At 37.4% G+C, this 14,210-nt stretch overlaps 1 protein-coding gene across 19 annotated transcripts in view; it reads left to right on the top strand.

Annotated features, from left to right (window-relative positions):
* The window catches only part of dlg2 (discs, large homolog 2 (Drosophila)), a 417,220-nt gene that overhangs the window by 298,327 nt on the left and 104,683 nt on the right, over window positions 1-14,210 (top strand). The window contains exon 1 of one of the 19 annotated variants that reach the window (XM_030154930.1): window positions 13,021-13,517. The exons of the other annotated variants lie outside the window; for them this stretch is intronic. Within the exon in view, the coding sequence (XP_030010790.1) occupies window positions 13,176-13,517 (342 nt within the window). The 5' untranslated portion in view covers window positions 13,021-13,175. Of the gene's footprint in view, window positions 1-13,020; window positions 13,518-14,210 lie in introns of those variants that run through there. 19 annotated transcript variants of the gene reach the window in all.

The following is a 14,210-nucleotide window of genomic DNA, read 5'->3' as shown; positions in this document are numbered from 1 at the left end:
TGATCATAATATGAAAGAATAGGAGTTTTCTGTTCTCTCACAACGTATGTGTGTTTATATTATGTGGTCGTTTTGCCTTGTTTCAGACGAAGCTGGTGTTTTCGTGCAGATAATGTGCTTTGTTTCCATCTTTTTGCAGCTCGGTGATAAAAACAAATCCCAACCATATTTGCTGTCTTGTTTGTACCGTTTATGCAGGTGCAGCCTGTTTAATTCTGCTCTGTCCAACATGTGCTGATTGCAGCATTATGTCAGTTTATTGAGTTGACTCATTTGCAGTTTATGTCCAACTCCGTCAGTCTGTCATTGTCAGCTGGCCAAGTCAAAGGCGGAATCTACAAGAGCAAAACTGGACGTGATACACTTACATTCAGTCCATTACACCTGCATGCATTCATTCTGCTAATTCATTCTTCTAATGCAAGATCAAACAGTAAAGGACAAATTTATTTTTTTTTTTTTTTTTTGTCGCCTTTTCGTATCAGCGTCGCTACACTGATGCACAGGTTGACCGCCCTACAGGGAAAAAAAAACAACTCATAGTGCTCCAGATGGCCTGTCCATCCCTGAGTCAGATTTGACTTTGCTACAGTGTTTAGTTCAGAGTGTTTCCTGAATTACAGATCAATTCTTTCCTAAAGCTGCAGACAAATATCAGTCAATAGGCTCCGAGTGAGAGCTGCTCTTAAAAACACGTGAATTGTCAAAAGGATTTACAAAAACAGGCCAGATACGATACGTTTTGATCCTAGTGACGGCCAGCAGGTAAAAAAGAAAAAAAAAAAAAAAAGCAGCCACTGTAGCTTTTCACATATGCAGCTGAATGTCAAAAACTGTCTCCTTTTCCCTCCTCAAGATACCGTAGAGCATATATTATTTATTTATTTATTTATTTTTAAAGAACTGGAATATTTCCTCTAGTATTAACTATACTAAGTAAATGCAGTTACTGTGTCAGACATCCAGTTTGAAACTGAACTGTAAGTGCCCCCATGTGGCAAATTAGATGCATTACATAAAGCGCACTGCTGCAGAAAGGAAATGGGATTTGTCATGAGTGAAGTTTTAATGCATCTTTAATTCATCAGCAGCTGTGGAAGTCGGTGCTATTGTCAAATAAAATTCTAGACAGTGCATTCACGTTTGTGTTTCTCCCATTTTATAAATTATTTCGATTAAAATCTGCCAATGAATGCATTTATGGTCATTTATTTTCTGTAATATAAATAGAATGTCAGTTAATGTGTCTGCACTGTGGAATTTTTAACATACTTCTGGGATTTTTGCACATTTTCTTTTCGGTCGGTTGTGGTTTTTCTAAGTGTGATGTCCCTCCATGATTGCGAGGCACATGTCAGTAAAGGAGCGTCAGACGAATTATCCATTAAAGCCAGTCAACTTTGCCTCAGCTCCTTCTCCTTTTCGGCGCAGAGAAGATTGTGTTCCATAGCGACAAAGGCCTGAGTGGCTGAGAGCTGTTCAATCAAGTGGCGCCGACACACTAAATGACCTGTCAGATTTTGATTGGCTCATCCCCCGTCTGTGTCAGGGTCAAATGGTATCTGAGTGGATTGACAATGAAACACACCACCGCACACACACACACACACACACACACACACACACACACACACACACATGCTTTGCTGAAACTGTACGGTCAAACATACGGTAACTGGTTTCAAGTGTAGTGAGTTAGATTTGCTGGAAAAAATATGTAAAATTAAGTTTCTAATCACAATTTTGGTGATTACATCCAATATCTAGCATTAATTCTGTTTCTTTGCATCTCTTGCCATATTTCTCAACAAAATTTGCTCACCGTACTTAGACAGGCTGCATTTATTTAGTACTATATACTAACATTTTGAGCATATTTTTTTTTCATTTGTTGTCTTTGGACAATCAAATCAATTACCCAGTTTCATCACAAAATTAATAAATATCTGAGTACATTGCATATTACATTGTCAACTCTCAAAAATATAGACACTTTTCTGAGGTTCTTCTGAGGTTTATCTCATTTTTTCTTTAATATATTCTATAATGAAAATCATGAGTACAAGTTAAACAAGTTAAAGTAAAAATTTGCTTTGTGTAAGAATGGATGGATTTACAAGAACTTAAAGTGAAAATTCTTCCTTTTTTTTTTTTTTTACTATGAACTCAGACAGAACCTTTATTAAGACATTTTAAATGTTTTACAGATAATTTTGTCTATTTCTAACCTTTTCCTGAGCAAGCTGCTGCCATTTATCAACTCTATTGGTTTCCTTCATAAATAGAATAATAGATAAAATCATGTTATTGTCATTGCAAATCAATCTGCAAAGTAGGAAAGTGCAACAAGATTGGGTTTGACATCTCTGTTAAAGTGCTCACTATAAAAACAGACAGTTAATACTATGCAAATGTAAACAGAAGGAAAGTAAAAGTATTAAATGTGCATGGATAGAAGTATGGAATGTAAATTTGACGAAATCAGTGTCATAATGTTCACATGGGAATCTCAGACTGTCCAGATTAGACATTTAATACCATAACTCTTCACTTTATATTACATGTTAAAGTATGTATTAACCCTATAATGCCAAACGTATCATATCTGATACATGAGTTTTGAAGCCCTCTACATGATCAGTGTGATATTTTTTTCTTGAAAAACCTGATGTATACAATTAGATACATGCAATACGCAGATAATCCACCAGGGGAAGGAATTCGTTCACCAGAGGCCTTTCCAGTGACACTACAAGATTGTGATTAATGAGGAAAGAGGCAGAACTTTAACCAGTTTGTTAGACATGTTTGTGTAATATATGTTTTGTTTGTTCAAAATAATAATATTTGAGCATTGAGACCCGATGTATCAAGTATGATACAAATTTTAAAGACATACATGGAAATTGGATTTTGAGAAAACATTTTTTGGTTGTTCAGAAGGACCAATAAAGGCTCCAATTTCAAAGAACTGGAATTTTCTGTCAGTGATTTAATGGTTCAGGCTTTACAGGGTTAAACACAAGAAGCAATAGATATTTTTATCCATGGGTATTGGTCTGAGTCTTTGAGGGTTAACAGAGTTTTTTGTGATCGAAAGCATCTCAAAATGAACTTTAATGCACACAGATATGCCCAGTCATCCTTATTGACTGCTTCCTGTTTATACTTGTTTTTATAGTTGCAGTGGTAGTTTTCCAGTGATGGCTCTGTAACTTCCACTACTGTTGAAGGCTGTCAGATTCTTTCAGCCCCAGTGACTTAAAATTGTATAAATTGTTCCACGGGCCACAGTGACAGGGATCCGACAGGTATTGCTGCTAGATGAAGCTGTGGCTGCCTCAAGGCTGTGTGCATAGGATTACCTCCAATGAGGCACTAGATGGTGTCATGGTCTGGTGTTCTGTATGTGAATGCTGCAGCCGGAGCCCTGAACGCATCACCATCGCTCATATTCACATATGTCCTTGTGTAAGTGCATATACAAATGAACCACCTCATGTGAAAATTGCTGCACAAGCAAAAGTTCACATTTTAACTGTATATTTTTGTGAGATGGTGCATAACATAAGGTGACAGATACTGTACACTGAGTGACATAGTGGAACTGGCATCATAAGGTGACGAATGCCATAAAAAAAAAGAGACTGGGAGAAAAGTAACAGCTTGTACAGTATGTGTTAGATTTGTGTATATTTGAGAGGGTGCAGGGTATTCAATGTGTCTGCAAATGTGGAGGAGCGAAGGAAGATGGTTTAGAGAGGAAAAATGAAAGAAAAGGAAGGATTTGATATCCCAGATCCTATTCTTTTATTTGATTTTATTTGTTTCTACTGTTTTTTCTATGTTAGATTTTTCTATCCTTTCATATATATGCATCTTATCTTAAAAATTAAGTGCACATATAGCTGCTGATATGAGCAGGAAATTTCAGTCTTGATTTATTAGAATTAAGAATTAGTGTTATGATTACAGATTTTTTTTTTTACTCAAAATTGAATTCTGCAGATCATATATGTGCATTATCAGTAAACACGAACGAATACAATGAAAATATAACACTTTTAAGGGTATTAATGTGTGTTATTTGATTAAAAAAATATTAAAAACAATATCAAATGAAATAAAGCATGACTCTAAGCCTTAGAGTAAACAATGTTAAATGGAAGCCTTAGTCATGCTTTATTTCATTTAACATTGTTGACTGTTGCAAATAATGCACACTGATACCCCTAAAAGTTCTATGTTATGGTTGTTTTTGTTGTTGCTAATTGATAATACACATATTTGAGCTGTAGAATTCAATTTTGAGGTCATGGAGACAAAAAAAATCTGTAATATGTCATACCACTGTTAAAGAATTCTAATAAATCGAGATTAAATTTCATTTAAAATTGAAAATACAAAGCGTCATTGCCTTAGAGTCTAAGGCAATGACACTTGGTATTTTCAATTTCAGATGAAAGCCTGAGAGTTTAAGTCTTAGAGTCATGCTTTATTTCATTTAACATTGTTTATTGTTGCAAATAATGCGTATTGATACCCTTACAAGTGCTATATTTTGGTTGTTTTTAATTGAAAATGCACATATTTGATTGGCAGAATTCAAATTTGAGTTAAAAAAAAATATCTGTAATACATCATACCACTGTCAAAAAATTCAAATAAATCAAGATTTAATTTCATTCATAAATTGAAAATACAAAGTGCCATTGTCTTAGAGTCTAAGGCAATGACATTTTTTTTCAATTTTTTTTGAGCAAGAAAAGAATCCCTAATATCAACTTGAAGCAAAAAAATAATCAGTCAAATGAATCTGAGATATTTCCCAGCCCTAAATGGTTGAGACAGCATTTTAACTGATAATACACATTTAAACATTATGATGTGTATATGTAACAACTGTGACTAAAGTTAGTGAGTGAAGCCAGCTGAGTCAAAGAAACCGTGTAAAAAGCCCTACTGAGATCTGACATTAAATGGTTGAAATCACATAATTGTGCAGATCTGTGGACTCCAGGTGTAGGAAAATGTGAGGTGAAAATATGAACCACTTAACACAACAATAAAGCATCCTCATAAAATTAATTCAGAGACTGTTTTTCCAAACCAAGGCCTCTGTATGTACGTATTTGTTGAGTTAACACCAGCGACAGCAGAGTGTAGAATTAGAAGTGTAAATACGGGTAACAGATTTCTGCATGAGTCACTAGAACCAGACTCTAGCACTTCTCTCACACTGCGATTTTTAACAGGAGTAAATACGTTGATATAACAGATGAATCAATGCATCTATTCATGTATTTGTCCTATAGCGTGAAGGGACAACATCAAGTTCTCCCTGAAGCCCAAATGTATAAAAAACTCATATTGCACGTGGCAGATATGTGTCGTATAAAAACATATTGTAAGACAGGGATTTAAATTTGAACCTCCTGCATTACAAAAACCCTAAAGACTTGTATTTTCTTTTCTTATTTTCCTTCTGTTGACATGTCATCACTGTTCTCAGGAGAACCGACTGATGCTAGTCTTTTGTGGCAGATGCCCATATCGATATATCATTCCAGACATACAGTATATAACGTTTTCTTCACATAGTTACCAAGGGCTTTATTTAGCTTGACTACAGAAAGTAACAGGATTTTAATACTAAATTCAACACTTCCTGGAACCATGTACAATTAGTAACTTTCTCTCGTTTCAGTAGATAAATGTTCTGTATTTCTTATTAAAAATGCACAATGACTTTCATAAATCTTGTGGTGTTTGTACTGCAACATGTGGTTGAGTTATTAACACACACCTGCAGTGGCTGAAATATAACAATGCTTAAAATGAGTAATCCAGAACAACAAAGTGTTTTAATTAATGAATGGATTAAATGAAAGTTGGAGAAACATGCTTAATTTTGGGTTTGCTTTGGGTTTGAAATGTGATATGTAAATCCACTTCACTTGTTCATTCTTAACTGGCATTTCCCCTTGCTTGTACCCAGGGATGCGCCTTTAGTTATTTCCATCAGCCCCCAGCCATAATCAGAAACACAGCTTCTATTACCATTTTTTCCTCTTCAGTTTTTGTTTATTTTAGGAAATACTACGGAAGAGGATTTGGGCCACTGGAAAAAAACATTAAGGTCCAATATATGTGCAAGCAGATTAAGAAAAACTAGTGCATGTTATGGAGTTGGCCTCAAGAACTCTGTTTGGACTTGACCCTTTATAGTTCACTCATAGAAATACTCTGAAATTCCAGATTTCAATCTTAGTGTGTTATTGGAGGACAGAACAAGACTTCACTTTTGTGATTTTTTCAAAATTTTTTATTGTAATGTACAAAATCAAGGCCAATGAAGTTACCATATTTGGTTCCTTACCCATAAATGGCAAAAAAAAAAAAAAAAAATCCAAGAAGTATTTGTAAAAAAAAAACAAACAAACAAACAAGAAAAACACATGTATTGTGAAAGGAACATCACTTTTAGAACATTAGACCAACATAAGTGCTGATCCAGACCCTGTCCACATCCACATTATCCCTTTGAACATCATTCCTTACATTAGTACCATTACTTCATGGTACCTAACAAAGCAGGTACACTCAGGGTGCAATTTGTCCAAAAAAAACAGAGGGGGGGGGGGGGTGTTAAAGGGGGAGGGCTGCAATTATATACGTGGGGGTGTGGTCCATAACCAGCGTAACTAACATTGGTGTGAAACTTTACATACTTTCAACGTTCTGCTTTTCTCTTAAACAGCGGATCATACACAACCTTTTCACAACGTCTGACTTGTATCCACTGGACACACAAATGCTGGGCCTCATGAATTTGTCACGTTCCCCCCCCACCCCCACCCCCTTTACGCCGCCCCAGTGCATGGGGACGTTAGTGAATTCTGAGACTGCCGACAGTTCGGTTCAGATAAACGTTAGTGCCAGTAATGTAGGATATAGGTGTAAGAAAAGTGTCACAGCCTGCTGTTATTTACATTGGCTGGTTGTCCCCCCCTGAGAATGAAATTCATTGAGCAGAAGTAGGGATGTAAAAACCAGAGGGGGGGGTTGATCCGCCCCATCCCCCCCAACAAGTTGCACCCTGGTTACATTCACTGTTCATGCAGAGGTGGACCTTACAGATCCTGTAGACCACATTGGACCTGAGAATGTTGACTCACTGTAACTCTTGTTGTTACTGTCTTGTAATGTGTGTGTTTAATGACCAAAAATAGTCACTTTGCTGATAAAGGGTTAAAAGCACTCAAAGAAATGTACTCAGTTTCCAGTCTTTCTGCAGCTGATTCCATGCATAAGCTCATAAGATTCAGAAAAAAAAAAAGCCCTTTGACCCATATATGCACGGGCGAATGGAACAGGAAGCAATATATGACCATTTGTACGAAGAGAAGAAGTATCAGAATTTCTCTTCTCAATTAGTGTACAAATGTAGACAGGCAAGAGGCCAAGTGTCGCCTTTTATACTTTCAGACTCTTCAGTTCAAGGTGATAGAAATGGTGTGGAGCATTATGATGATATTTTGGTTTTAGATGTTGTTTTAGGACATATTGGATCATGATAAATGCTAGTAAAGGTCAAGGATTGCATATTTTATCTTAACTTTAGATATTGTTTGTTTCCTGTAAATAAAAAAGCTAAAGGTCATGTTATATCCCGACAGATTGTCAGGACTTAGCCTCTTATCCCGACTGCCATTTGTCACATATGGAGGTGTGAGCAGTGCAGCGAAACAGCATCATCCCATTGTAATGAAACAGTGGAAACCTGAGAATACACACAAGAGTGGAGGGAGAGTGGATGGAAATCGCAGCTGTGTTTGTGCTCTGGTTTTGTTTTTTTTTTCTTTTCAAGCGATCAACCATTCATCCATCCATCCATGCCTCCCCCCCTGCTACCCACGCACTCTTCATCTTTTGTTGCGATATCACACACACTCGGCCCACTGATGCTCCCTCTCCTACGAGGGCATGCTTTTTGCTGCCACAGTCAGCTCTGATGAGGTATTATTCTCCATCACTGACTGTTTTGTGGCCATCGCCTGTGGTTGATGGAATCGGTAATGATAACGCCCACACACACACTCAAAAGCATCACGTAACAAACCATGTGACGTCCGTACCATGTGGCTCAAAAATACTACGATTATTGTCCAAACAGTTATTTATGCCACAGTCGGTAGAGTTGTCAGTGTGCTGTAATTTCCACTCGGGGAATTCAGAATATATGTGTATGTTTGTGTGTTTCCGGCACCGTGAGGCATACGGCTTGTTTTCTTTTCTCACATCACAGATGATGTTGATGCTAAAGCAGGCGGATGTTCTGGCATCATTTGCTTGCAACCTAAAGCCCCATGACCCTGATTATATGTGACTGAAGAAGAGGGGGGAGATGGAATGTAAGAAGTGCAGTTTCTGATCAGATTGAAGTAGAATGCTTGCAGTAACTTAAAGGCCAAGCAACAAATGCTTTCCTTTTTTTTATAGTGCTCATCAACTGTGAGATTGAGTTTTGAAGGTTTGGAAATGTTCAATCTGCGAATCAGTGGCTTGTGAGATTAGTTGCATTGTTATTCTCTTTACAATTTCCCCTGGATCTGAATCCTTTAGGAAGCAGAAGGAAGGAATTACTGTTCACTGCATGGGATAAAGAAATACACTGAAGTTGATAATATGTAGAAGTTTAAAAGCCTGTATTGTCGGTAGCTGACATTTTTTTAGTATCTGCTATCCTATCTATCCTTTCTTACCCCGCCCTCCAAAGGGGTATTGTTTTTGGGTTTGCGGTTTGTTTCTTTGTTTGTTTGTTAACACTGTAGCAGCAAAACTACTTGTTGAATTCATACCAAACTGGGTTTATAGATTGCCAGTGACCCAGAATAAATATCATAACATTTTTTGGAAAAATAGGTCAAAGTTTCAGTTTTTTATGAATTTTAAAATCTTTTTTTTCCCCATTTACTTATGATGGGCGAAATTTCAAATATCTGTAGCAGCAAAATTATTCCTTAAATTCATACCAATTTTGGTTTATGGATTGCCAGCGACCGAGAATAAATGTCATTTCATTTTTGGAAAAATAGGTCAAAGTTTCAATTTTTTATGAATTTTTAAAAAAATGTTTCCCCCCACATTTACTTATAATTGGTGGAATTTCAAATGTCTGTAGCAGCAAAACTATTGGTTGAATTCATACCAAACTGGGTTTATACATTGCCAGTGACCCTGAATATATGTCAATACATTTTGGGAGAAGTAGTTCAAAGTTTACATTTTTTACGAATTTTTTAATAATTTTTTTCCCCTTATTTACTTATAATGGACGGAATTTCACATGTCTGTAGCAGCAAAACTATTGATTGAATTCATACCAAATTTGGTTTATAGATTGCCAGTGACCCAGAATAGATGTGATTATATTCTGGGAAAAGTAGGTCAAACTTTAAATATTTTATGAATTTTTACATCTTTTTTTTTTCTACCTCTTACTTATAATGGGCGAGATTTCAAATGTCTATAAAAACATCAATTTGGCACATATATAGAGGGAATCGATATGCTGACATCAGCACACGCATAGACATGATGTCATCAACTGGATCAATGCCAAAATAAGCCACAATTCATGCGAGGGGCGGGGTTTGTTGTGCCTGGCACCACTTGTTTTTGTTGTTGTTTTGGATTTTGTACAATACAAACATAAGGGACATTTGGGATACATTGACCATAAAAAGCCTTTGTGATGAAAATTGTCAATTTCTCCCATTTATCATGACACTGCTCTTCTTGAGTCTTCAATCTATGGGTCAGAATCTCCATCTCATATATTCCATTCACAATTTGTAGTCAGTCATTAGTTGTAGGTGGGTGTAATCTATGCAATTTTTTTGTAATAGCCTTTTTATAGGCTACTAATTGTTGTTTTTTTTTTTTAACAAATTATCATTTTTAATTACATTTTTACCAATAATATATCTGAAATACATCACCAGACATGTTTGCCACCCTATCATTCTTTAGGTATTTCAACAGTTATTTCCAGCCTAAAGACACATAGCTCTACAGCTTTTTTCCTGAATTGGTCTAAATATAAACCTCTACAGTTAAAGGTAAATGGCAGTAGCTCCAACATGAGCCTTGTAATTCCTCTGTTTGAATAATACACCAGGATACAATGGCTGCAGAACTGGCAAGAATTATGGTGATTGAGACTATTGAGAGAAAAGAGAACACAATGTGTCAGGTCAGAGTAGTGGTGCAAACAATGGCTGGTTTCATATCACGCTGACACAAAAGCATATTAATATTCATTTCCTACCACCTGCTTAGTTTAATAGTGGCACTTTGAGGCTGTTTTAAAGAAGCTGACGTCATTTTGATGCATTGAGTTGGTTTCTTAGCTTTATTTGAGCCAAAAGTGTCCGCATTTGGACAGAAAAGTGGAGCTGGAGAAGACTAATTCTACCACTCACTAACCGAAAACACTGTCTGCATTGATAACTAGGTGATGTGAAGCACTGCCAAGTAATTTCAGCTGCTTCCTTAATGTTATGAGACACAGTCAATACTTGTTACTAATTTGCAGACCATAATTGATGCTAGTAACAGCTACTGTAGTTAGGTTATCATAATAGGCCAGGTTTTGTTCTTAGGTAACAGTAAATATCATGAAACTTCCATATATCAACATCTTATGTGGTTTTGTTTCTCTACAGGAAAGATTTGATTTGATTTAGTGATTTATTCCAAACATGCAATGAAATAACATATATTAACTTATATGCAAACAAGCAAAACATGCATAATAATACAAACATCAACAATCATAAGAATCTTAGACAGAAGAACAGCACAATAGTTCCATTTACATGCCTGAAAAGGGGTGGGAAGAAGTGCAACAAGATGTCTGTCAATGGAAAAAATAAATAAATAATAATGTAATAAACAGAAGCTCTGCATGTCAGACTGTCAACCAAAGCTCAAGACAATGTTGTATTATATTAAAAAAGAAATAATTTACAACCAGGGTCCAAATAAGGCAAATGAGGAACAACATTTCTTATAGTTGACATGTTTTAAACATCTTATGGGTGGTTTTGCACTCAAAGATCCATTGGCTTCAATTTTAATATGTGGTGGTTTCTCTTTATTGAACAACTTAGTCACAGTTATTGAGCAAATATGTGAATGTGGAGGGTTGATGTATGTTTTTGAATTTAGTTTTTTAATTTGGTCTGTTGTGGAATGTGTCTGACCTTCCACTATCTTTTTTGTGGGTTGGTGTTGGTTATCGTTGCTGCTATTATGTCATATAGCTGTCATGTAGGCTACTACAGCTAGATGGTTTAGGCCAAAATGACTACTGCAGAAAAAAAAAACAAAAAACAACAACTTTGTACTTCCAGAGAAAACCATGTTGAATGGGAGTCAATATATGCCAGTATCTCAAGTCTATGGGTGGTATTGTACTCCAAGATACTCATCCATTGGCTTCAGTTTCAAGCTGTGGCTGTTATACTTTTATTATACCACTTAAAAGTCATATTTATTGCTTCATTGCTTTATTTATATATATGTATATGGAGTGATGGTGCATATTTTAAGTTCTGTCGTAATTGCTTATATTCTGAAAAGTAGCTGATAGCATGACACTCTCGTGTCTCATGTCATGTTGTGGTCATATATATATATGTGTGTGTGTGTGTGTGTGTGTGTGGGGGGGGGGGGGGGGGTGTCTTATAAGTTACCACAGCTAGCTGGTTTAGACCAGAATGACTCTTGGGGGGCAAAAAACATTGAATTTCGAGAGAAAAGTTGATTTGTTTTAAATAGGAGTCAATAGGATCCCCTATCTAGAGCCCATTACAATCAAAGATACTCATCCATTGGCTTCAGTTTTAAATTGGGGTTGTTGCCAGTGATTGAACTACTTAAAAGTTGCATTTATTACCCCCCCACCTCCACCCTCACCAAAGGGGAGGCAAGGGGTATTGTTTTTGGTTCGGTTTGTTTGTTTGTTTAACACTCTAGCAGCAAAACTATTGGTTGAATTCATACCAAATTTCAAACCACATTTTGCATGAATTTTTTAAAATCTTTTTTTCTCTCATTTACTTATAATGGGCGAAATGTGACATGTCTATAAAAACATCAACTTTGTTTCAATTTACTTCAGACTTGGCACATATATAGAGGCAATTGATGACATCAGCTCACGCATAGACATGATGACATCAGCTGGATCGATGCCAAAATAAGCTACAATACATGCGAGAGGCGGAGTTTGCTGTGCCTGGCACCACGTGTTGAGTAAAATAACTTGAGTTAAATAACTCCAGGAAAAAACATTGCATATTTCTTGCAAAATTTAAATGTTTTTAATGGGAGGGTTTTTTTTTTTTAGAACTATCATCGCTTACTGGGTTTTTACACTAAAATGTCCTGCCCCTTGTACTACCTGAGCTTTGGTCACTCTCAGAATAACATCCATCTCGTGCATGGGTCCTGTGACCTTTTGGATGCGGCCACTCCCACTGTAGCTGACCAGGGATTTGTAGTCCAAGCCCCCCACTGCCACTGAACCCCCCAACCATCAATTGCTTTTGCCTGGAGGTGCGGATGCTGTCGAGCAGCTCTGCCAGTTGACTCATTTATTGACAGAGGGCTGGCAGCCAACACACAGACAACTCTCTCTCTCTTTCAATCTCCTGCTGTTCTTATCTGCCTCCCTCCATCCCGTCATTCTCTCTTATTCATCTCCTTCCTTCTCTCCCTCTGTCACTCCCATTCCTCTTTCTCTCCTCCTACCTCCTCTCTCACTCACTTTTACTCTTACTCACTATCTCACTCCCTCCCCCTCTATCTCCCTCCTCCCTGTTTTTTTTCTCTCTCTTTCTTTCTCATTTATCCTTCTCCCACTCCAGAAGCTCTGACACACACACTCATACACACACACACCCCCTCTCCAGCCAGCGCAGCTACAGCAGCCAGCCCCGTCGCTTCATTCATCATTCATTTTGCCAGGGCGAGCGACTCATACATCAGGCAGGACCGTGTCTTGTGTTTGATGACTGTACCAGTAAACCTGCAGAGGAGGAACAAAAAGAAAGCAAAGGACAAAGTGGTGAAGTAAGCAGAGGTTAGTGTGGCGTGGCGGCAGCATGACTGCTTACCTGAGCAAACAGCAGAGTTGCTTCGCGGACTTGGATGGAAGGGGGGACAGTGGAGAGGTGCCATGTTCCTTCAGTTGGCATCATCAACAACCCGGCAATCACCACCACCATCATCATCATCACCATCACCAGGGCCAACGGTACCATTACGGAGCCGTTCCAGGTGGCGCCACCCTCCCAAGGAAGGGTGGTCGGATGCCGGCCTGGCATTTGGACAACATGTCCTCAAGAAGTCCCAGTCACTTGGCGGCGGTTAGAGCTAAGGGGGGTAGCTGTGACCTGTGGCCTTCTGAGTGCGGCTGCCTCCAGAACTGGCACGAGCCTTATCAGGTAAAACCCTGCTATCATCAGAGTAGCTGTTGGACTTCAGTAGAGTCGGTGGTGATGAATTGAAACTATGATGTAGTCGTGCAACTGTGTTATTAAGGTGTGTTTTAGTCACCAGTCATCATCATCCACTATCAGTTTTCACCCACTCTACCCAGTTTGAGAGTTGCTTCTGCTTTTATTTATTTTCTTATCATTGTAAGACATAAAATGATAACAAACAAAACAAGGAGAGACAGTTTTACAACTTTGTTTTAGTGCGAGCAAGTGTGTCTGCATTGTCTTTTATAATGCATTGTGTGTGTAGAGGAGCTCAGGGAAGAACATCCAGCATTAGGTCATTGTACTTCATGCACTTGTTTTAAACTAAATCTGCTGTTGGACACTGTTCAGATGATGATGATTTATGATACGGCTTGTAAAATTGTGTTTGTTTTAAAAGGTAAAAGGTATTTGTTTTATGAAGGACACAAGAGTCATTGTCTCTACACCTATTATACTCAAATTGAAATAAGTCTCTGTTTTTTTTTTCTTTACGCTCTTGCAACATTTTCTTTTTTTTTTTTTTTTTTGAGGAGGTGATGCGTAGATGTTGGAATATATTTAGCTAGTTGTTCTCATGAAATAAATTTCAACTAAGTGAGGGCAAGACAATCGTAAGATCACCTTTTATTTCTTCATTTATAATTCTGCTCA

This window comes from Sphaeramia orbicularis, chromosome 14 (assembly GCF_902148855.1).
Source record: "Sphaeramia orbicularis chromosome 14, fSphaOr1.1, whole genome shotgun sequence".
Classification (NCBI taxonomy): Eukaryota; Metazoa; Chordata; class Actinopteri; order Kurtiformes; family Apogonidae; genus Sphaeramia; species Sphaeramia orbicularis.
Note: the sequence above shows the minus strand (reverse complement) of the source record. Positions and strands in the feature narration are given on the sequence as shown.